The sequence below is a fragment of the Rattus rattus genome, chromosome 7, assembly GCF_011064425.1.
Source record: "Rattus rattus isolate New Zealand chromosome 7, Rrattus_CSIRO_v1, whole genome shotgun sequence".
NCBI classification, from domain to species: domain Eukaryota; kingdom Metazoa; phylum Chordata; class Mammalia; order Rodentia; family Muridae; genus Rattus; species Rattus rattus.
This window is the reverse complement of record NC_046160.1, coordinates 8,728,299-8,751,783: the sequence shown is the minus strand read 5'-3', so window position 1 is coordinate 8,751,783 and position 23,485 is coordinate 8,728,299. Positions and strand designations below refer to the sequence as shown.

The window sequence follows — 23,485 nt, the reverse complement described above, 5'->3', positions numbered from 1 at the left end:
TGTGCTAAGTGGGTATGGTGGTTCATGCCTATAATCCTAGCACTTGGGAGGCAGAGGCAAACAAATTTCGGTGAGTTTTAGGCCAGCCTAGCACAGCTTAGTGTGAGAGTGAGACCATACCTCAATAAAGTAAAGAAAAAAGCCCATACCACCTTATATATTAAAGCAAAGGGGCCACCCAAATCTTAGGGTCCTCAAATGTAGTGACTTAGGGAAAGATGGCTGCTTTACTCTTCCCACCCACGTTGCTCTTGCCCCTAGTATTGCTGGGTAGCTGTGGCTGAAAGGACCCCAAAGGTAAGCATGATACTCTGTGACCAAGGTTTTCCTGGTTCCTCTAAGGACGCCTCAGGAAAGCATGCAGCATATTCCCCTAGCAGCTGTTAGCAGGATTTCAGATACAAACCTGTGGAAACAGCTGTCCTTCTTGCCCTCCCAGGCTGGCCACAGCCAGCCAAGATCCAAATCTGGGGAAATTTCCAGCCAACAGCAGCAAGAACACCCACTGGGTCCACTTGGTAGGATGGACGTGAAGATAACATAACATGTTCTGGTACATGCTTTGGTACAGCATGCCCGATAATGTGAAATAGTTTTATTGTTATGTAAATGCTTTTATTTCATTTTAGATGGGAGGGGAGAGGGATTAATCTTCCAAGGTTATCACCACATCACACCACTAGCCTCTCTCACCAGTTAGATCTTAAAATAGTGTGATGCTGGGTATAGTGGTGTGTGCCTGGGATCCTGGCACTTGGGAAGCAGAGGCAGGAGGATTAGCACAAGTTTGAGGCTAGCCTGGTGTAAACAGCATGCCCGACTCATCAAAATAAAAGCAAAATCCAAAACAAACAAACAAACGTTAGGTTTTCAATTTTTCATCAGCAGTGGGGCTGCCCTGACGCCTGACTCAGTAATTACTACAGGGCCACAAACCACAACAGGGTGCTAAGTGTTTGTTAGACCACCTAGGGGATTTTCTGTTCCTCTTCATGGACAGGATGGGACACTTCCTGCATTCCCTCTTCTTGCTATAGTTCTCTACTCCAGCACAGCTGTTTTTGTGTTGCTGAATGGTTTTCTTCTCAGAGACCAATTACATGTAAAATGTCAGCTTCTCTGCAAAAGGAAATGCACATGAAATGCCTCCTGATCTGCACGTTCAGTCCCCTTTCCCCATAATTCTAAGTGACTGCTCAGCTGAGAAGCAGCTGAACATAGGTACAGGCCCTACAAGTTCCTGACTATGGCTGGCATGGTCTTGTGGATAACTAGGCATGTGGATCACACTACAGTGACAAACCCAAGCTGTGAATTTGAAGGCAAGTGCCTGTGGGTGTACAGGTAATGGTGGTAAGCTGGGCCCCGGTGATATGGCTCGGGGGATAAAGGTGCTTCTATGCAAGCCTGAACCTGAGCTGGATCTCTGGAACCCATGTACATGTGGAAGGTTAAACTGTGGCATGGGTGCCCTCCTGTAATGTGCAGGTGCTGATAACAGTTTAAGTTTTAAGAGACGAGGCTAGAACTCCAGCAGCATAATGTGTGCAAGAGTGCCACCTGCTGGTGTCTGAGCATGCCGGCTGGACTGGGCTTGGAGTGACAAAACCCTTAAGGTTTCTAGATGGAATTCCTCAAGTGGTTTTTGGCACTGGAAGTAAAAATGGTTTTGTTGTTTCCACTAATCACAGGACAGTAAACGGTGGTAGCACCGAATGAATTCAGCATTTGCTCAGGCTTCCCCTTTCCCCAGGTGCCTCCACATAGCTGAAGCCAGGGATGTTTTGCAGGCATTTCTGGGGAAGACAGGGAGGACTCTGAAGATGGGCCACTGAAAGGCTTGGACACGTAGATAATAAAACACAAGTATTTGCATGTTGTGGGTTCTTAATTTTCCCAGAATCTAGCACTTGGAATATATTTCTCCTTTACTAAAATGGAATAAAAGTTTAGTAATCTGACCAAATGGGTATTTGCTAAGTAATCCAGTATCTATATACAAGCCCCAACCAAACCAAACCAAACCAAACCAAACCAAACCAAACCAAACCAAACCAAACCAAAGAGCAGTCTGTGTCTGTGTGAGACGTGTGCTAAAACTCAATCCTATGTAGTCAGTGCACAGGGAATAAGTAGGCTCTGGCTTTGGGATGAAAAAGGCTGACTCAGGCCGCAGACAGTAAGTACGCAGACCAGGAGCCTCGCTGCCTAGGCTGGGCTCCCTTGAATGAGTGTGCTGAAGACAGGGTCCTCTAGGAAGGGACAGAATCCTAGACTCCCAGAAGTGGGGAGGCACTGGAGGACGTCCATCACGTGTCTCGCAGACCTGAGTTGAGGGCCACAGCCTTCTTTCTTCAACAAGCTGCTTCTGTTCTTGGGGCCATTTCTTGTCTCCATTCTCTAGGGCAGTCTTCGGCTCTGGGAACCTCCTTTCCTTCCAGACAGGCCAACAGCCTCAGGACAGCCAAAGTCCTTTCCTCTTGAATGCGCAGTCTTGTGTATTCTACTGTCTTCAAAAATTCAGCCGAGAGTGGAAGCTCTCTGAAGAGCTGAGAGCTGAGGCGATGCTGCTCTGATGCTATGCTTTGCAAGTGACTGAGCTGGGAGTGAGAGGACTGACAGCCAGACTGACAGAGGAGGTGGAAAACCTGCTTACACAGGGATTTCACGAAGACCAGAGGCTCGGCCCAGAAGTTGACTTCTGACTTTTCAAATATGTGCTCTTCTTCCCCCTGGACCAAGTGAAAAACAGCCCAAGTCAGCCTCATAGGAGTCGTGTGGAGGCAGGCACAGCACTGGATGTGGGAGCTGTGTCTACTCCTGACAGAGGGCCCACTTGGGTCTGTCAACGCCCATGCCACAGCACTTGCAGCTCTGAAGGTCACCTTCTACTGTCACTCTGTCCCTACTCTTTACCAGGGAGGAGTGTTTTCTCCAGCCATACCAGGACCTTTGATAAAGATGTGAAGCAGCTCCACGTCAGGATACTGGGGACTGGGGGTGCAGAAGTGGGTCTTAGGTTTAAAGTGCACTGAGAAGATACTTGGGGACTGGGGGTGCAGAAGTGGGTCTTAGGTTTAAGGTGCACTGAGAAAATTCAAAAGAGGCACAAGGGAAGTCTCGGCAGCAGAGCAAAGAGTTACTAGGACATGTGTGACAGCAGCCTTTACAGACCAAGTTTCTGAAATGCTGTGAGTGTCCAGGGTTATTGCATCAAAACCACTTCATTACTTCTCCCCTTTCCTTACAGGCTGGGTTTTGAAGAGCTGGTATACACCGACTCTTGGTCTGCTCAGGTTACCAGATAGCTAGCAGTCACATGTGGGGACAGATCGCTGTTTTCCTAGTGTCTGTGTTGCCTATGCAGTTTCCAGATCAGTTTCCAGATGTGTGTGACCGCTCCCTATTAGGAAGGGGGATTAAGTGCCATGTTCCCTAGAGGGACCCTAATTCTTGGGAAATGCTCAGACTCAGCTGTAAGCACCCTTGCCCGTGCTAACATTAACTGATAAGCATTTTTCATAATTTTATTCTCAATCTTCAAGGTGCATATTTCAAAGTGCCCTTCCTAACTTGTCTGACTATGTCATCAGGGCCTCCAAAGTCCTGTGAGCCTCACCTAGGAGACTTTCTCCCAGTCAGTCTCCCTCCACATTGGCGTAGCTGGAGGCACACTTTTTTCTATCTAGAAACTCCCCAGGCCCTCAGGGCCCCACCTTGGGGTTAGGACACTTTGTCTGTCCAGCTCCCTAAGTAGCTGGGTTACCTGATGTGGGCTCTGCATGAGGTCTTTGAGGTCACCACCCTCTTCCAGCAGCCATCCCAGGAGAATGGGCAGTCCTGGCCCCAGCTGGTCCCACTGCCGGAGCAAGTCACACAGGACAGCGAAGGCCAGGGTCAGAGCAATGGAGGCATCCACCTGGCAGAAGGCAAATTCTGTAGAGACAGGAAGAAGGCAGCCAATGAATGTAGCTCAGGGCCAGCCCTAAGAAGTGTGGAGGAGTCTGGGAACATGAAGGGTCTTGGCTAAAACCCTTGTCAGCACACCAGGGGTGGCAGTGGTGATGGAACTGCTCATGGAAGGCTCCTAATCCCATCCTGATCCTTCTGTCTACACTGTTAGAGTGGTCCTTAGCCTGAACCCCACCACCCTGTCCTATCCAGAGCAGCAGCACCTGTAGGCCTAGACACTTCTCTTAGCCTCTAGCACAAGTGGAAGGAGAGGGAGCCCCATCATCTCCGAGCAGAGCGGACCACACTGTACCTCATTGTTTGACACGATCCTGATCCAAGGATTATAGACAATCAACAGAGATGGTGGCTGTGCCATAAAATGCTCTCTACACATGCTGTCGTCCACATCTCACACATAAAAACATTTCCCATTTCTACTTCCCACCTCCCCAAATACAGAGTCTCGTGTCCCTGGCTAGCCTCAAACTGGATGTTGTCAAGGATGACTGTGATTTCTGATTCTCTTGCTTCTACCTCTTGGTCACGGGATGCAGACATGTGCCACTATACAGACATGTGCCACTATGCTTGTCTGTAGCCAAGGATCAGCTGGATCGTTTGAGATCCTCTGCCTTTGCCTACCAAGTCCTGGAACTATCCATGTGTGGCACTCTGTCTGTCCAGTTTTATGCAGCACTGGGGTAAGCACTCTAGGCAAGCATTCTACCACCTGAGCTGATTCCAGCTCTCACACCATTTAGAAATGTAAAACCTTATATATCTCACAGCCATGCAAATGCAGCGGTGCACTGGATATTGGTCTTTTTTTTTTTTTTTTTTAAAGATTTATTTATTGTATGTATGTGAGTACACTGTCTCTGTCCTCAGACACACCAGAAGAGGGCATCAGATCCCATTACAGATGGTTGTGAGCCACCATGTGGTTGCTGGGAATTGAACTCAGGACCTCTGGAAGAGCAGTCAGTGCTCTTAACCTCTGAGCCATCTCTCTAGCCCTGGTCCTGATTTTTATGTGTCAGATGAATTCTTTACCACTGAGCTATGACCTTAGCCTAGGATTTTGCCGACATTTTGTTGTCGTTGTATGAATAGTAAATTCCTTATCTTCTTGACTTCCTGGCTTTCTGAGGGTGAGGTACTGAAAGAGCAAGTATAGAAAGAGGAAGTAGGTATCTTGGGGGAACCCTGCTTACTTGACTATCTGGTCTTCCCAAATGTGGAGTTTTGAGCAGGGTTGGGGTATTGACACTTTTACCGTTGGTTTAAGCCTTCTCACCTTAGCACAAGGGAGCCTGGGCCTCAAGTTTTCCATTCAGAGTACATCTCTGTGGAACTTCCTGCACGAGTGCTTTCATTTAATGATATACTTTTACTGAACCCTCCTATCTCCCAAATCCACAGTTCCAGCTCAGCTCAGAGAATGGCGCTGGGCCATCTGACAACCAGTTGAATCTGCTTAGCACACCCAGGAAAGGGCTGAAACATGGACTAGAAGGCCAGGTCCCCAGGTGTTAGCTAGGCTAACGGAAGGTTTGTGGCACTTGCAGTCCTACTGAGTGTTTGATCTCCAGTCCTTTCAGGAGCTAGGGTTTTTTGGTGGTGCCAGGGCCTTATGCAAGCCAGCCAAGTCCTGTGCCAGCAAGCCACATCCTCAGCCCCCAGCATCTAAGGATTGGGTGTTACTAACTCTGTCTGCACGTGAGGATATCAGAGCTGAAGCTAGTACTGTACAGTCACAGAACTGCCAACAGTTTCATGTCACATCTGAAGCAAAGACTAGGAAATCAACAGGAACTGGCAGAAGCATATTTTTGGTTGTTGTTGTTGTTGTTGTTTAAAAGACGAGATAGGCAGGTTAGTGGCTGCCCAGCACGATGGAGCAGCGCCTCAACTCCCTTAGGCAGACACAGAGCTGATCCTTCTACTCCGAGCCTTGACTGACTGTTCTGTACACTTTAGCCAGCACTGGGGCAGGCATAAGTCTGTGCCTTGGTGTTAGTATAGTGCTAATATAGTGCTAAATTACGGCTCGGAGCAGGCTACCTCTTCCCTGCAGGATGGCACCATGAGAGAACTCCTCTGAAGTCTGTGGAGGTGAACAACATGCTGGCCTTTCACTTTTACTCAGTAAAAAGGCATGCATGGAAACCTGTATTATGGGATCAGCATTAGGTCAACTGATCTAGAGATTGCAGAAAAATTTACCCTCTGTCTGACTTTTCTACCCTCTTCCTCCTCCTCCTCCTCTTCCTCTTCTTCCTCCTCCTCCTCTTCCTCCTCTTCCTCCTCTTCTTCCTCCTCCTCCTCTTCCTCCTCCTCCCCCTTCATTCTCCTCCTCCCCCTTCATTCTCCTCCTCCTCCCCCTTCATTCTCCCCCTCCCCCTTCATCCTCCTCTTCCTCCCCCTTCATCCTCCTCTTCCTCCTCTTCTCTCTCTCTCCCTCTCACCCTCCCTCTTTCTCAGGTCCTTCTCCCCTTCCCCCTTGATCTTAAGGCAAGGACTGAAAGCTTGGCAGGAAAGATAAGAATTTCTTCCCAGGTCAGGTATGGAGGAACATACCATTAATCACAGCATTTTGGAGGCAGAGCTCCAGAGGTCAAGGCCAGCCTAGTCTATATAGTGGTCCAGGCTAGCCAGGGCTGCATACCATTAACCAAAATTCTCTCACCAGTAAAATCAATGTCTGTAGCTCAGATGACATATCTGTTGGGTCTAATAAAGAACACATGGGTGTGATTAGACATGCCACTAGTATAACACAGGTCATTAGACTGACAACAAAATGGCTTTCCTCTGTGCCATGAGTCATCCTTAGGAAGGGGTAGGAGAATGATAGACACAAAAAGAATGTGTGTGGGTGGCTGGACATGAACCTGGAGAGGACCACAACCACCAGGGAGTCTGCCAGGAAGGTAGGATGCTGGATTAGATGGTGGAGTCTCCTGCTCCAAGGGCCAGATGCAGCCTACTGCACAGAGCTGGGTCTCTGCTGGCCACGGTGCCTCTGAAGGAGCCTAGAGAAGGGCAAGGGGCTTTCCACTTAGCACTCGGGTTGGCAAGTCCATCAAGGAAAAAGAAAGCTGGCAGCCAAGCAACAAGTGTGGTTGGGAAGTGCGCTGAGGACCTACCACACTCAAGGGGTCCTGAAAATCAGAAACAAAAGCTAAGGATTTAACCCACGAACTCTCCTTTTTCCATTTCAAAACTTACCAAAAAACTGTGGGGATCAAGGCAATTCAGAGAGAGATGAACAGAGGGAGAAAGAGAGAGAGGGAGGGGCAGAGGGAGTGTGTGTGTGTGTGTGTGTGTGTGTGTGTGTGTGTGCGTGCGCATGCGTGCCTGTGTGCATGCATGCATGTATGTACACATACAGGGACTTGCAGAGCCAGAAGAGGGCACTGGATGCCCTGGGCTGGAGTGACAGGGTTGTGACTTGCCCAGGGAGAGTACAGAGTAAGTGTAGAGTAAGTGCAGGTGACTTTCCTGTCCACCCTCCCTGAGACGTCAAGGAGATGTCTGGAGAGCTGCTCAGTGGTGAAGGCCTGAGCTTGTTTTCTGTAGCTCTGGAGAACCTTGTTTGAGGCATCTGTGGGAGCTTGTATCAGCTTTAGGGGACTGGTCAGGGTGTTGGGGGCCTGCACATTAACTACCTCTCTATTCCCAACCCATCACCCATCAACCTAAGTGATTTCCTACTCACAAATGTGTACTGTTCAGCTGCTGTGTGAGAAACTGAGAGACATGAGTGAACACCCGGGTCCTTTCTCAGAGGGTGAATAGCTTAGTTTCAGGGAAAATGACACTTTAGTTTGGAAGAGCAGTGGCCATGTCTCACGGCAGAGAACTGTGCACCCTACTTCTTGCTCTCTCACTACTATTCACAGGGCTGTGTTCTTGCCCTGTCCATTTGGACATTTGACTAAGTGACCCTCTGATGAGAAAACAGCAGGCTCAGTGTCAGCCTCACCTTGACAATGTGGCCAACAAGCCCTTCAGTCATATCCCTCTTCTCACCTGCCTCCGTCCCTTCTCCTCTTTGGCTTCATCTGCTATCCCTTTTCTTCCTCTTAGGTCAGTCAGACCTGCCTCGACCCTTACAGTGATTACCAATGGTAAAGGGTTGATCTGTGGCTGAAGCCCATGGCTCTGAACTCCCTTGAGCTGTCCATTCAGCAGTCCCAGGGGAGGGCTGCAGATGTTGCTCTGTGGGAGAGTGCTTTTCTTGAACTGAAGGAGGGCCTGGGTTCAATCCTTAAGACTTCAAAAGGCCACTTTATATATCTGTCTCTCTTTATAGATATGGTCAGATAACATATGGAGAGAAAACATGTTTGTGTGTACTGGGTTTCTAACAGGTACTATTACTATTAGATTACAGTCTTACATAGACAACCTGCTTGTTTTGCTTGTGTTTCTCTAATGGGAAAACTCCTAGACTGTAAGAATGAGGTCCAGCAGCAGTGCTGTCACCATTTTACACTCAGGCTGTTGACGCTGGGGGAGTACGTAGGTGGAGACTGCAGGCAGTGGGTGACAGGCAGCCTGGTTGTGCAGCCCAGGCTCTGGATCGCTGCTGAGCTGCCTCTAGCCAGTGCTTTGCTGCTTGCCCTTGGATTTGAGCTTTGCCTTTGCCCTGCCTGATGTCTCGGGATCTTGGTCTCTATGATGCCATTACCCAGGTCTCCTGGTTATTGGGCTTCCAGTTGGATTCCTACACCGGGAAACAGACCCTGGGATGCTGGAGGGGAGGAAGGAGGAGAAGCTGGGAGTACCTCTTCCTGAGCCCTTCTCTATGACTCATCAAGGGTCTGGTAGTGGCTAGACACTGGCACTGTCCTCCCGCCAGCTCTTCCTGGCCTCCAGCCTCCTCTCTGTGTGAGGGACAGCCATATTTCTACCTCCAGCCTCCTCTCCGTGTGAGGGACAGCCATATTCCTACCATTGCTTGTTTCTGGGTGCCTCAAGTTTCACTCTTGCTTCCCTTACCCAGCAAGCTCCTCTCTGGGGAGGAGGTCTGCCTGACAGGTGGTGGTGCTGGTGGCATGTGATGGGGTGAGAGAGTTGGGGATGCTGTTAATGTTCTGTAAGGCACATCAGTGTCAGCAGGGCCCACCCATAATCTCACGAAACACTTTCACTAGCGTTTATCTTAGAATAGCAAATGTCTTTAGGGTCCCCAGGATCTGGGGCCGATATGGAGAAGGTACCCTGACGACATGCCCTTTACATCCTTTGGAGAGAAGAGCAATAGCTCACAAGCAGCCCGTCTGTAAACTACTGCCCAGAGGTGGAAACGTGTTTCCAGGTCTGAAGGGATCTCAGACTGCCATTATTTTGACATTTAGAAAATAGCACAAAAACCTTTTCAAATATTACACTTTTGATTTTGCTTAATTTTTTACCTTTTTTTTTAAAGATTTATTTATTTTATTTATCTGAGTACACTGTTGCTGTCTTCATGTACACCAGAAGAGGGCATGGATCCCATTACAGATGGTTGTGAGCCACCATGTGGGTGCTGGGAATTGAACTCAGGACCTCTGGAAGAGCAGACAGTGCTCTTAACCTCTGAGCCATCTCTCCAGCCCCCTACCTTTTTTTTTTTTAATGACACCAATGGCCTAGGTTCCCAAAAGTTCCTGCAGTCCTCTCTTTGTAATGTGACCTGCATAGATGTTCTGATCTGGGTGGGAATGGTTTTGTTTTTAATCTGTAATGGAAACCAACTGCCCTAGCAACCCCTCCCCTCCTCTTACTGTTTTTTGTTTGTTTTGTTTTTTTAAAGACAGGATCTCACTGTAGCCTAGGCTGGCCTCAAACCCATTACATTAAAATGGCCTGAGTCTCATGATTTTTCTGCCTCTATAGTATTGGGATTACAGGTGTGGCTTATGATGTCTGGTTCCTTTAATTTTAAAGAATAGATTATTTAAAAATGATTTTTTAAAAACATTTACTCTTACTTATTTGTATGTGTGTGCCTGTGTATATGTGTGTCCATATATGAGCTTTAGGCGCCCTTGGGGACCAGAGAGGGTGTTGGCTCTCCTGGGTTTAAGTTGTCGGCAGTTAGCTGTGAGGGCGCAGCCTGTTGGATCTGAGCTCCAGTCCTGTGGGAAGCTGCATGTGCTTTAACCACTGAGACGCTTCTCTAGCTGGTTCCCTGGAAACCCTTTCAATGCTGAAATAATAATCTAGAAAAAAATTCATTTCAAACATCTGAGTGCCCTCTTCAATTTTATTTATTTATTCTTATTTATTTAATTTTATTCTTTATTTTTGAGACAGGATTACACTGTGTTGCTCTGAGTGACCTGGAACTTGCTATGTACAACAGGATGGCCTTGAACTCACAGATAACCACCTGCCTCTGCCTCCAGAGTGGCTCCCAATTTAAAGAAATGGATGCAGCTGGGCTGGAGAGCTGGCCCTAGTAAGTAGAGAACTGAACCCAACTCAGAACACTTGGGCCTGCACTTGGTGTTCCACACATGGCAATCTTCTGGCTTGAATCAGTTCAGCCTTCCTTCAGGTGACCATTACCTTTTTTTTTTTTTTTTTTTTTTTTTTTTGGAGCTGGGGACCGACCCAGGGCGCTCTACCACTGAGCTAAATCCCCAACCCTGACCATTACCTATACATACATACCCAAGGGTCCCATGCCTACAGCTCTGAGGATGGCAGATGGCTTGTGCTACTCTGCCCAAAAGTGATTTCCCCAGAATGGCAATCTGACCCCAACCTCAACCACACGGTGGCTCACATCATCTGTAATGGGATCTGATGCCCTCTCCTGGTGTGTCTGAAGACAGCTACAGTATGTATGTATGAATGTATGTATGTATGTATGTACACACACACACACACACACACACACACACACACACACACACACACACACACACACAGAGTCTTTTAAAAATGTAATAAAAGGATTTAGAAACACAGTTTGAAATGTTAAGTACCTATGATTCTGTTCTCTGGAAATCACTGCTCCCAGTCTGAGCAGAAGCTTGTAGATGCTGGCCAAGTGACCCACCACTAAGCCACAGTCTCTGCCTTAGGGATTTTCTATCTTGAAACTGAATTTATGCTCACACCCCTTCTTAATACCCTTCTCTGTCCCATGTCACCTCCATTCCTATCAGCTGTCCTAAAAATAAGGGTCTCCCTCCCTGAGGCCTGGTGTCTACGTGCTGACATGCCCTAGGCTGCCGGAAATGGGAGCTGAGCCTGCAGAAGTCCTAGGAGAGGGAAGAGAAGCGAGGAAGACATAGGAATCTTCAGGAACAAGGCATGAAAGAAGTACCAAGTCAGAGGAGGGCAACAAGCCAGCTGAGCAGAAAGCAGGGTCAGAGGGTCCAGGGTGCATGCATGCATTTCCATGTGGGTGTGGTGTCCTTTCCTTCCCTCATGGTGAGATCAACCCAGTGTTCTCAAAGTTTACTGCTTTATGCTCTGGCCTTAGCTGTCTAAGACCTGTTATAGGTGTAAACTAATCGTACCCTGCTTTAAGGCTGGGTTAGAGTAAGAAGGGTTCAGACCCTGCACCCAGGGAAAAGCACCCCCTCTTCCTATCACTGTCTTGTTTCTGACTGTGACCATAGCACACTACAGTCACAGTGACCAGAAGTTATTTTAGTAGTGACAATGAAAGCTAAGCATAGCAGTATGAACCCAGGGCTAAGACTTGGTGTTAAAGAACATAAGGTAAGTCAGACACAGTCCACAAATGGGAGCCAGAAAATCTAGTCGTGACTACAAATTCTGACAAAGCTAAGATTTTTTTCCCCTTACTGAATTTACACATAGAGGAATTGCTATTCAAGATCATGAGGGAAACCATGGGATCTGGACTCATTCCTGTCCTCTACAGAAAATTGGTCTAGGAGTTAAATTGGCCTCATGAAGTTATGATAAGTCATTTCTTAAAAATTACTTAAAAAGTAATCCATGTTAGTATAGTTCAGATTATAATTTGTTTTGACGAAGTCGCAGCGTCCTCTAGGTTAATGATGAGGTCAGAGCACTGATGTTTTTCTGGAATGTATGTAGGCTTGAAGGAGGGAGGCGGCCAACCACTGTATGTCTGGTCCTCACTTGGAAGGGGCAGCCTGGCCTGCTCCGCAGCCCTCTTGACTGCTTGGCTGTACAAGTGCTGTGCCTTGGGGCTCCCAGGGCTCTCCTAAGCCCTCGCCTCTACTGCACGTTCATCCGTTCTTGCCTGGCAGTGGCCTCACCTTTTGTCCTGGTTTGTGCGTCTCAACAGTGAGGGCCTGCAACCCTGCAGATTTGCCCAGCTCTGTCCCACCGCGGCTGCTTTGCCTCTTCCTTGCTCCTCCTGCTCTAGAAACAATGCTGGGTTCTCACCAGTTTCCTGGTTTCTAGATCATCCTCCTTGATTCAAAGCTATTCCCTTTCCTGTCAAAGTAGCCCTGACCTAGCTGGGTATGGTGGCCAAACCTGTCATCTCTGCACTTGTGAGACTGAGGTGGGAAGACCAGGAGTTCAGGATCAACTAGGGCTATGTGAGACTGCCTCAAAAACCAACCAACTAACCAAACCCAACCCAAACCATCCCACAAACAAAGGCAGCCCTGACCGAATTGGGCCTCACTGAGCCTCAGTGGCTGCTCTTGCTATGGAACTCTAACTCTCTGGGCTGTGAGCCCATCTGCTGCTCAGTTCAGCTCTTCTGTCCTAGTCAAACCTTCTCCAGAAACATCACATCATGTCAACGTGCTGTCTCCCACTTCCACCTTGTCTGCTTACTGTCATCTCTTCGGAGCTTCTTCATCTAAGGAGATTTTTGTAGCTTGCCTTTATTCTCTTGGGTTCTTCCTAGATCTAGCAGTTAGGACAATGTGTTGACTGCCAGTGTTTAGGGGTACAGAGCAGTATGCCTGCTGTGCTTTGTCAGGGCTGACTTAGGAAGAATGTCCGTGGACAAAGACATCCAGTATCTTGCAGGAACTAAAACATACAGCTGCTGTGTGACCTGAAACTCCACTATCAAGTACATAACCAGAGACCTGGGACTCAAACAACAATGTGCACAGGGACAGTCAAAGAAACTCTTAACAACCAATGTCCATTCACTAGCAGATGAATATAGAAACAAAACATGGTAAAGCTAGACAAAGGAATATAGCTTAGACCCAAAAAGAAAGTGCTTGATTCAGACTACAAAATGGGTGTGCCTTATATAAGCATTATTAATAAAGCCAAGCACAGTGCATATGCTATGGTCGGTTATATGAAGTGTCTGGAGAAGGCAGACTCACGGAGACAGGAAGCAGACTGCTGGTCTTCAGGGGCTGCTTACTGGCTGTATTTTTTTTTTCAGAAGAGTGATAAAAATGTTCTGGAGCTGGGCAGCAGAGATGACTGTATAATACCGCAGGTGTATTAAATGTCACCGACATTTGCTCTCAAATGGTTAATTTTGGGCTGGTGAGATAGCTCAGTGTATAGGGATGCCTGCCTTAAGCTTGACAACCTGAGCTTGATCCCTTGATCCCACATAAAGGTTGTCCTCTCCGCTCCACATGCAGTCTGTGGCAGGGCACTCTCTACCCTCCATAACAGAGAAGGTTTAAAAAAAGTTTAGTCAAAATCATATTTTAGATTTAGTTTTTATTATGTTTAAATTACTGATTTATTTATATGTATATGAGTGATCTGTCTTCAGACAGACCCAAAGAGGAAATCAGGTCCCATTACAGATGGCTGTGAGCCACCGTGCAGTTGCTGGGAATTGAACCTAGAACCTCGGAACAGCAGCCATCTCTCCAGCCCTGGATTTATTTCTTAACTTTATATGTATGAGTGCTTTGCCTGCATGGACATGCAGCACACGGATACCTTATGTGTTGGCTCCTCTGGAACTATAATTTCAGACGGTTGTAGAGCCACCACGAGGGTCCTCTGCCAGGACAAATGCTCTTAACTGCTGAACCATCTCTCAAGTCTCTAAAATGTTTATAATTTTGTTATATAATTTACATCTTGAAGAAAGGAGCTCTAAGGAAATGTAGCAGGGTGCTGGAGAGATGGCTCAGTGGTTAAGAGCACTGACTGCTCTTCCTGAGGTCCTGAGTTCAATCCCCAGTAAGTACATGATAGTTTACAACCATCTGTATGAGATCTAATGAGATCTGATGCCTTCTTCTGGTGTGTATGAAGACAGCTACCCCATACTCATAAAAATAAATCTTAAAAAAAAAAAAAAAAAAAAAGGAAATGTGGCAGAGAGCATGGTCAGAAAAGAGGACCCTAGATAACTGAAGTCTGTGCCCTGAGACAGTCACGGAAGATGGGTGCTTAAGAAAGTACCCTGTTCAATTAACACTGCTCCTTGGGACATAGTCCTAAAAAAAGTAGCCTGGGTATAGAGTTTAGGGGTAGGGTCTGTTTGGCAGGCATGATGTTTTAGATTCTATCTTAGAACAACCAAAAAAGAAGTGAAAATGGGGGCAGGGGCAGGGGCAGGGGCGGGGGGGGGGAAGCTAACCCTCCTCCCTGTTGGCCAGGGCCTGGGCTCAGACCAGACAGTCTAGGGGCGAGGAGGACTGGAGTATGTGTGAGCCCAGGAGGGCCATCTGCACAGCCTGGAGCAAAGCTGCTTTCTGTACTTCATCCCAGTCAGGAATAAAGCAAGGGCTTTCACATTTGAAGTCACCTGTGCTCAGCAGCCTCAGGTGGAAGCTAGCCCAGAGGAATGGAGCTCCAGGCCGAGCAGGGTTGTATCACTGAGCTGCAGGGAGCAGTCAGTCTCTTCTCTGAGATGACAGATGCACTTCTCTGGTTTCTATCTCATTGCCCCTGCTTTTAGCTGGCCCTTTTCATGGAAGCCTATAGGAAGACTATTGCCTGATACCACACACAAAATGCTGAACACGATCATATGAGGGAGCATTCCTGGAAGAGAGGCAGCCTTGAAGCTGGCTGGTGTCTTTTCCGCTCCCTTCGAGCCATTTGCTGTTGTTGATCCCAAGCCTTTGGGTCCTCTCTCTGTCAGCTTAGTTGTTCAGTAGTCTTCATCAGAACAACTGAAGAACTGCATGCTTCCTAGAGATATGTATAGCTTCTGGGGAGCTGCATGTTTCAATCCAGCCAGAGTCCTGGGCCAGCCTACACTGTGAGTGAGGGCAGGGAGCCTCCCTCTACTGGCATTCTCAGGAGTCCTCTGTTAAACTGTGTTTCCACTTCCTAGCTCATTCTGCTTTTAGAATGTCCCCAGGGCTAGGGAACAGTGAACTTAAAAGGCTATTACACAGCTGCAGAAGGCTCAGGAATAGGCGTTTGCTTAGCATGTGTGAAGCCCAGGTTTTGATCTCTGTGGGGAGGGGAAGATATTATGAAAACAGTTCTCAATCTGTTCTGCTGGGAACTCATCCATTAGTTTTATCATCTTTTCTGTATCCCCTCTTCCTCCTGGCAGAAGCCACTGTATTCTTAACTTTCTAGTCGGGGCTATATCTTCTTCTCTTGGCCTCTGATTGGGATACCCTGGCATTCTCCTTCGCCATTTTTAGACAACCCCTTTCCCTTCGCAGTCCACCCTGATGAGCAAGTCTTCCTCTCGGTCTAGACCTACAGATCCGTCTCTTTAACACCCAGGAAGATGTCCTTGCTGGTGTCTGCTTTCACCATCCTTTCCGCCACAACTCCAATATTCTTAAGTTCAAGATCTGTCTTAAGTCTCAAAAATAAAATTAAAACACAACTTATGTAATCCTAACATAGAATGGTACAGAATATACATTCATTCCTATTTGAAAAGGGAGGAAAGGGGCAGTGAGGAAAAACTAGGCTTAAGACTAAAACCCAATAGGGCAAACACCAAATTTCGCAGCTTCAAGTCTGGTATCTAAGGCTTTGGTTTCAAAGATTTCAAGACTCCAAACATAGTAACACATGGACAACAATAACATGTTTGACTAGCCTTTTGGGATGAACCTTCACCTCCTCTACTCACACTAGCAGCAAGCTAGTGTGTATACAGGTGCTTTGTAAAAGCAGAGAACTGCTGGGATTCTATTGTAAGCTGAATGCCCCTTGGGGAGCCTTTCTTACTATTCCAGTACAGCAGGGGACTTCTTCTTATCCAGTGTTAGCAATTACTATCAGACTGTCTTTAGCACAGTTGCACTGTGCCTTTAAGCTGCAGTGCCTTTTCCTCTGAAGGGTTGTAGTTTGCACTTTTTCCTGTCCCACTTACCTTCTCAATTTAGATCTGCATACGAGCCATCAGTGATGGCCATGCCATAGACTCAACATTATAATGTGGACATTTTCTGTCCTGAAATTTCCCTCCATCAAGGAAATTAGCCCATTACATTTAAATTTTTTCCAAGTAAGTTCTTAGTACATGGGCAGAAAGCAACCAGATTCTTTGCCCCTAGTCTAGTTGTGAATAAAGACCTGTTCTCTTCTAAAATCTCATCAGCTGAGCCTCTGCACCGCTCTCAGCACTACTACTAGTCTGCCCTGTTAAGACAGCCTTCCTTCTATTGCTTTCTAGTCTACAGTTCCAAAATCTTACCCATTTCTCAAAAAACAAAACAAAACAAAAACCAAACAAACAAAAAAAACCATGGTCAAGTTCTTCACAGTCACAACTCTGTTCTTTGGAGCCAGCTCTGCCTTACTTTTCTGTTGCTGTGATGTAACACCGGAAGGAAGAGTTTGTTTTGGTTTATGGCTACAGAGGATTAAAGTCCATAATGACCTCCACAGGCTTGTGTACTTTAACACTTGGTCCCCTGTTGGTGGTGCTGAATGGGGAGATTATGGAACTTTTAGGACAAGACGCCCTGTCCCTCACAGGGGCAGGCTCACCCCACTTTCAGTTTGCTCTTTCCGTTCTCTGGTGTACTGACAAAATGTGATCGACCAGCCCTCTTCTGCTCTTCTGTTCAGGTTCAGCTCTAACACGGTCTCTCCTCTGAAGAGCCCCTCTTCTTTACCTTCTTCCAATGACAAACTCTACAAACCAGGATCTCAGCTTCTACTGCTGCAGAGAACAGGGCTTCCAGCGTACGCTCCTTCCTCCTCAGTCCTCGGGGCCTGAACTTGCTCTTTCTATCCTCTCACTCATTCTGGCTTCTCATGTCAACAGCCACACACCACAAAAGATTTCTGCAGTTAGCATACTGCTTTACCTAGAATGGTGGTAGATTTTTTTCAAACAAAAATATACTACTGCTATATACTACTGCTGCTACTACAACTACTACAACAGCTACTACAACTACAACAGCCCCCACTACAACTACTACTACAACAGCTGCTACTATAACTACAACAGCAGCTACTACTACAACAGCTACTACAACAGCTACTACTACAATTTCTAAGGCCAGAGAGGAAGGAGAAGGAGCAGAGTGTGTGGCCTTTGTCCTACGCACTCATAAACCAGGCACTGTGTAGTGGGAAGTACCACATTCTTCTCTGGAAACGTTAGGTTTAATGTAGGTGCAGGTTACTTTATACACACATATAAATCTCCTACCTTTGTTCAAGGTGCTTATTTGCTCTGCACAGGGACCATTATGAGTACAGAAAAGTGTTCATTGTTAAATATGGCATGCTAAATGGTTTTGCTTCCTGGCAAAGTTCCAAACCATAATTATTAAGGGAATACAGCTGCTGAGAAATTCTTGCGTTACAGGAGGCTTTGATCCTAATCTGCCTTCTATCCCCGACATGAGTTTTCACAGGTGTGGCTGTTGCTCAATGTGGGCCCTTTGGAGGTATGGGTCAGGGCTAGCATAAGTGCTAAGTGTAAGGTGGCCAAGAGCTTCTCTCCTTAGGCTGTGTTGCTGCCCATTCACCATGCTGAGACCCTGTAAGCGAGAGGATGTCTACAGGAGCCAGTATGGGAGCTAGAATGCTGTGCCTCTCACCTTCAGATTCCCACACACAGTGGTACCTTGGGTTCTTAACCTCACTCTCCATCTCCAGTGAGGTGGAGCACTAACCAGCTCTGTAGGACTTTGTTCAGCAGAAAGCCTTAGGCCTCCAGTGAGTCAGGTGGTCATTTCATTCCCATCAAAGGCAAGAGAGCTGCTATCAGATTTTTTGGGTAATTTGGCTGTTTGGCAAGAATGGCACTCAAATTCACCCCAATGCCTCTTTTAGAGTCAAAAAGACACCTTGTGGGGCTGGAGAGATGGCTCAGAGGTTAAGATCACTGTCTGCTCTTCCAGAGGTCCTGAGTTCAATTCCCAGCAACCACATGGTGGCTCACAACCACCTATAATCAGGTCTGTGCCCTCTTCTGGCCTGTAGTTGCATACATGCAGGCAGAAAGCTGTATGATGTATACATAATAAATAAATAAATGTTTAAAAAAAATGACTTAAGGGGTTGGGGATTTAGCTCAGTGGTAAAGTGCTTGCCTAGGAAGCACAAGGCCCTGGGTTCGGTCCCCAGCTCCGAAAAAAAGAACCAAAAAAAAAAAAAAAAAAAAAAAAGACTTAAAAAAAAAGACACCTTGCCATCATCACAAACATCAAGCCACTTCTGAAATATAGCAAGAAATTGAAGGGCAGACCTAGTCTTTCAGCCCCTTCCACTCTTTTCCTGTCTGAAAGAGACAGGAACAAACCTCAGAAGTCCCTAAATTCACAACAGAAAAAAGGAGACTTCCAAAATCCATGTGCTAAGGATCTCAAAGTCAGCGAATAAACAGGAGTTTACAACAACGGAGAGAAAAGCCTTGACCTTTCCGCATTAACAGATGCCGTCTGGCATTTGGGCTGGAGATGGAGCCCTGCTCATCTTTAGAGCTTGTTTTAAATGCAGATGTTCTGTGAGATATGGGACCACCTCATCTTACAGAGGCTGAACCAGACAGCACAGAAGTGTCAATGAGGTCAGAAGGGAAGTAACTTCTGACTGCAGGTCCTTATCCTATCTGGAAACTCCTTTCCAGCCGGAGCGCTTCCCGGGGAGGAGCCAGCCCTGCCTGCCCTGTGCTGCTGGGGAAGAGGGAGGGAGAACTGCAGCGTGCAGGGCAGTCAAGGAGAGCAGCAGGTCCTGAGGAAGGGAGGTCTAGGGTTTGGAAGGAGTCAGAACTCGAAGTCAGAAGGCTAGGAGGGAATCATAAACAGCAGGAGGGCAAGATGTCCCTGGTTGGCCGGAGGTGTCTAAGGCTTCTTCTCCGACAGGCCAACTTAGTGGGGATCTCCCCCACACCATTAGTCTCTTCTATGCCCCTTATAGTCTACAGTGTCCCCTCCTCCCACCAGTCCCATCCACTCCCACCTTCCCCAGTGGCATCTGTTCTAGGAGGCTGCACATGAGCTCATCCTGGATAGGAGTCTTCCTTCCTCCTCAAGGTGAAGGTCAGTGACTCACAGGGCTAAAAGTGAACTGAAGGCCACTTACTTATCAAAAAAAAAAAAAAAAAAGCCAACATGCTCTCAAAAAGTCAGATTCCCACATTAACACAAACCCTAATAGCAATTATATCCAACACTCAGCTATGTATATTTAATTGGGAGTGAGAGCAAAGTGGAGAAAAGGAGAGGTGAATGGGGGGAAAGGCAGGGGTGGGGCCTGGCAGGGCCCTAACAATGATTCTGCTGCTGTGCACCTATACCTGGAAGCTTCAAGAGAGAAGGGGTGCTGGCTACAGTACAGGACGCAGCTCCATTTGAGTTTTAGGTTAGCAACTGATTATGGCTGTTCACTGTAAGAATTCCCAAATAATGCCAGGGTCATGCTTTTCACTTGTTGCTACCTGATTCTCAAATTTAACTGTATGTTTCCACTTTTACTCACCAACTCTGACAATCCAGGAAAGACCGGAATACTCTGGATGACTGTCACAGTGACCAGGGCAGTCCTCACACTGAGGGTCAGGGGTCATGAGGTTTATGAGTGAGTAGAGCATCTTGCTAAGACATTTTACTAAGTTGTGGAGAAATCAAGTCAGGATTGGGGTAGGAGGGTGGATTACCAACCCCCTGCCATGGTCCTCTCAGTCAGCTCATGGCCTCTTCAGCTGAGACTATTCTGTGCCCAATCCTCGCCAGGGGTTACAGAAACTAGAACATCATCCACAGGCCTCTTGCTGGACTCTGAGGGAACATGGAAGCTTCCAGAAGGTTTTGGAGATTCCATGGTAGGAAATAAGGTTGTGTGAGCACAACAGAACCCTCAACTCTAAAACAAAACATTGTTCCTAAGTTCTAGGGAGTTCAAAAAGGAATTTTAAGTTCGATTTAGCCAGCACACAGATTTCTGAGCAGATGACGCAGGAGGCTGCTTTCAATTACTCACGACAGGTTCGCCCTGCACTTGCTGGGGACTCAGCCACAGTGACAGGGGTCACTGAAATTTGTTAAGGGGCCAAAAGAGGCTGGCTTGAGACTAAAACAGAGACTTGATATTTTGAGTCCATGAAACCCAAAGTCCAAGACCCTTCATTCATGGCCCTGACTAGGAAAACCTGGCAAGGTCACGCCTCACAACTCACTCCAACTGTTTAATCCGGTGAGGACTACAGACCCACATGCTTGCATTCTGTGCTCAGTCCCTTCAGGCAGAGGGAGGGGGATGTATGGTATATTTTTTTTTCCCGTATAGCTTTGTACATGTACAAAAATACATTCTGATAACTATCATTATAGCTTAAACTGGAATAATTTTGGATTTTGACTTCTAGCTCTCTTTTCATTTTCTTTTTTTTTAAATTAAAAAAAAAACTGCCTTTATTTTGTGAGCATATGTGGCTGTGTATATAAGGACATGTGCTATATGCATGTGTATGGAAGCCAGAGGAAACGCAGGAATCTGTTCTGTCCTTCTACCAAATCCAGCTTGTCAAGCTTGCTGGCGAATGTGTTTTCCTAAGAGCTGCCTCACTGGCTCCTCCTCCTTTGAGACAAGGTCTCGCTATTTAGCCCAGGCCATCCTTGAACTTGACTTCTGACTTCTGAGTGCCCGGCATGTTCTGTTCCACTTCCCAGGCAGCAGTATCCCATGGCGCCTTTACATGTGAGTTCCTATGGGCCTACTCCACAGAAGTACTCCTCCGACTCCTACTTTCACAGAAGGGATTACAATTTATGTAATTTTTTGATATATACTCGAGCTGCTTTATCTAAACAAAACAATGTTAAAAGGCATGAACTCATAGATATACCCTTGTACATGTGTGTAAAACTCTACTTCTATAGGGATATTCCTAAATGTTTGGGTCCCAGCTCACTTGGTATACACTGTACATTTTCAGAAATACCACTGAATTGCCTCTAGAGATGTTACCATTTTCAGCTTCCCTGGGTCTGACTGCCTCTGGGAGAGTGCTCTCTTCACTCTGTATCATCACACAGGGAATGGCCCGAAGCTGTTGCTCTAGTTGGCATTATTATACTGTGGATAAAGCAGGGGGTTGTCTTTCATTTGTACTGCTCACATCCAGTCATCTACGAGAAGACTGGTTTTACTACCTTTCTCTTAGAGGATTTATGCATGTGTCGATGCAGAGGCTGATGTCAGATGTCTTTCTTCTATTGCTCTCCACCTGACTTATTTTTTTAATATTACATGTATGTATGCATAACTATGCATGTATGTACGGTATGTATGTATGTGGGCATGTGCATGCTGTTGTGCATGTGTGGAGATCAAAGGACAACTTACAGGAGTAAATGCTCTCCTCTACCATGTGTGTCAAGGTTCAAATTCAGGGAGTTAAGCTCACTGGCAGGACCTTCACCTGCTGAGATCTTGACAGCTCCACCTTATTTTTCGAGACAGAATTTCTAGTCTCTCAATGAGTCTGATGCTCACTGATTGGCCTGAAAGCCCCTGGCATTCTTCTGAATCCACTTCCACAGGGCTGGGATTATAGGTGGGTACTGCCATGCCTGGCTTCTTACCAGGGTTCTGGGGATCAGAGCCCAGGCCCCCTGCTTGCACAACAAACATGCTGACTGAGCCATTTCCCCAATCCCTTGATGAAAAAGATGACATCTTTGTATATTCTTTATAACATATTACAAGTGTTTCCTCTAAGAAGAGCTTCACATATTTAAATCTTCTTATTGGAGATGGGGTCCTACCATGTTGCCCAGATTGGCTTCGAACTCATGGGCACAAGTAATCTTTCAACCTGAACCTCCCAATAACTGGGGCTATAGTCTGTGTGTACCTGCTCATCTATTTTAGTACTGATGGTGTTTTTAACTATTTGGGCCTCAAGGGAATCTTTAATTTGGTGTGTATGCTTGCATGCCCTGGCTCATGCCCCATGTGTGGATCAGAGGGCAAGTGCTAATCCATCCATCCATCCATCCATCCATCCATCCATCCATCCATCCATCCATCCATCCTTCCTTCCTTCCTTCCTTCCACTGTGTTTAAGACAGGGTCCTTGTTGCCTGCCACCATGTATGTATGGCAGGCTAGCAGGCTATGAACCTATGGAGATCCACTTGTCTCTGCTTCCCACCTCACCGTATGAGCGATCTATAGATGTGTGCTAGCTCACTGCTGTGCCCAGCATTTGGGTTCTTGGGATCTAAACTCAGATCCTCAGGCTTAGGTGGCAAGCACTGTATTTCTGAGCCAGCTCCTAATGTTTCTTTTGTTGTTGGAATAGTGGTATATTTAGCAGTTTCTTAGATACCTGAGTGGTACTTTGCTATACTAAAGCTCTTTATTCACTGTAGGTGCTGGGGAATGGGCACAGGGCTTCAGGTGTGCCAGGCGATATCTGCCACTAAGCGCACTTCTGTTTCTTATGTTTATTTTAAATTTCCAGTGTGCTTGCAACTTCCTCAGAAAGTAATGAAGGACGATCCTGATTTTGTGAGTTGAAACCTACAGTATAGATGTAAGTGTCCTGTGGCTGTTTAGGTTGTTTTGTAGAGTGTGCACCTGTCTGTAATTGAGTTCCATCTCTTCTGGCTCTACAGGGACTAGGCACACAATGCAACGAACTTAAACACACACAGGCAAAATACCGGTAACACATAAAATCAATTTTAAAACAAAAAGTAAAACAAGGGCTGGCAACTTGAGTTGGGACCCACAGGGTGGAAAGAGACAACAGATGCTGTCAGGTTGTCCCCTGAACTCGTTGAGCGTGTCTTGGTATACTTGCACACATGCACGCATATGCGTACACAAAATAAACATAATAGAAATTAAAACAAAGCAGTAACAAGACCTCCAGAGACACTGGAGACCTCAGAGCTGCTCGCTGCAGCTGAGTTTGCTGAGGCCAGGACTATGTATGTTCATTGCCACAGGCTACACTTCAGCAAATCTCTGATTATGGAGAGCTCAGGCTGAGCTAGGGTGATCCCTGTAACCTTGAGCTTTTAATCTCTGCTTAGCACTGGGACCCTTGAACACGGAGGACCTCACAAGCTATAGCAGTGTCTCCTGTTAGTGAGGCTTCTCTGGGAGGCTCTTACAAAGGGATGCCTCATACTCTACAATGTACTTGCAGGGATTGTTCCATCCTAACTGAGCAACTTAGCCTGAG

General features: G+C 46.7%; 1 protein-coding gene across 1 annotated transcript in view; it reads right to left on the bottom strand.

The window, feature by feature from the left end:
* Positions 1-2,304: 2,304 nt before the first annotated feature.
* The window catches only part of Thada (THADA armadillo repeat containing), a 307,293-nt gene continuing 286,112 nt past the window's right edge, over positions 2,305-23,485 (bottom strand). The window contains exons 36-37 of the mRNA XM_032908756.1: positions 3,767-3,936; positions 2,305-2,732 (exon numbers count right to left, since the gene is read on the bottom strand). Coding sequence (XP_032764647.1) covers positions 2,355-2,732; positions 3,767-3,936 — 548 coding nt within the window. The 3' untranslated portion in view covers positions 2,305-2,354. The remainder of the gene's footprint in view (positions 2,733-3,766; positions 3,937-23,485) is intronic.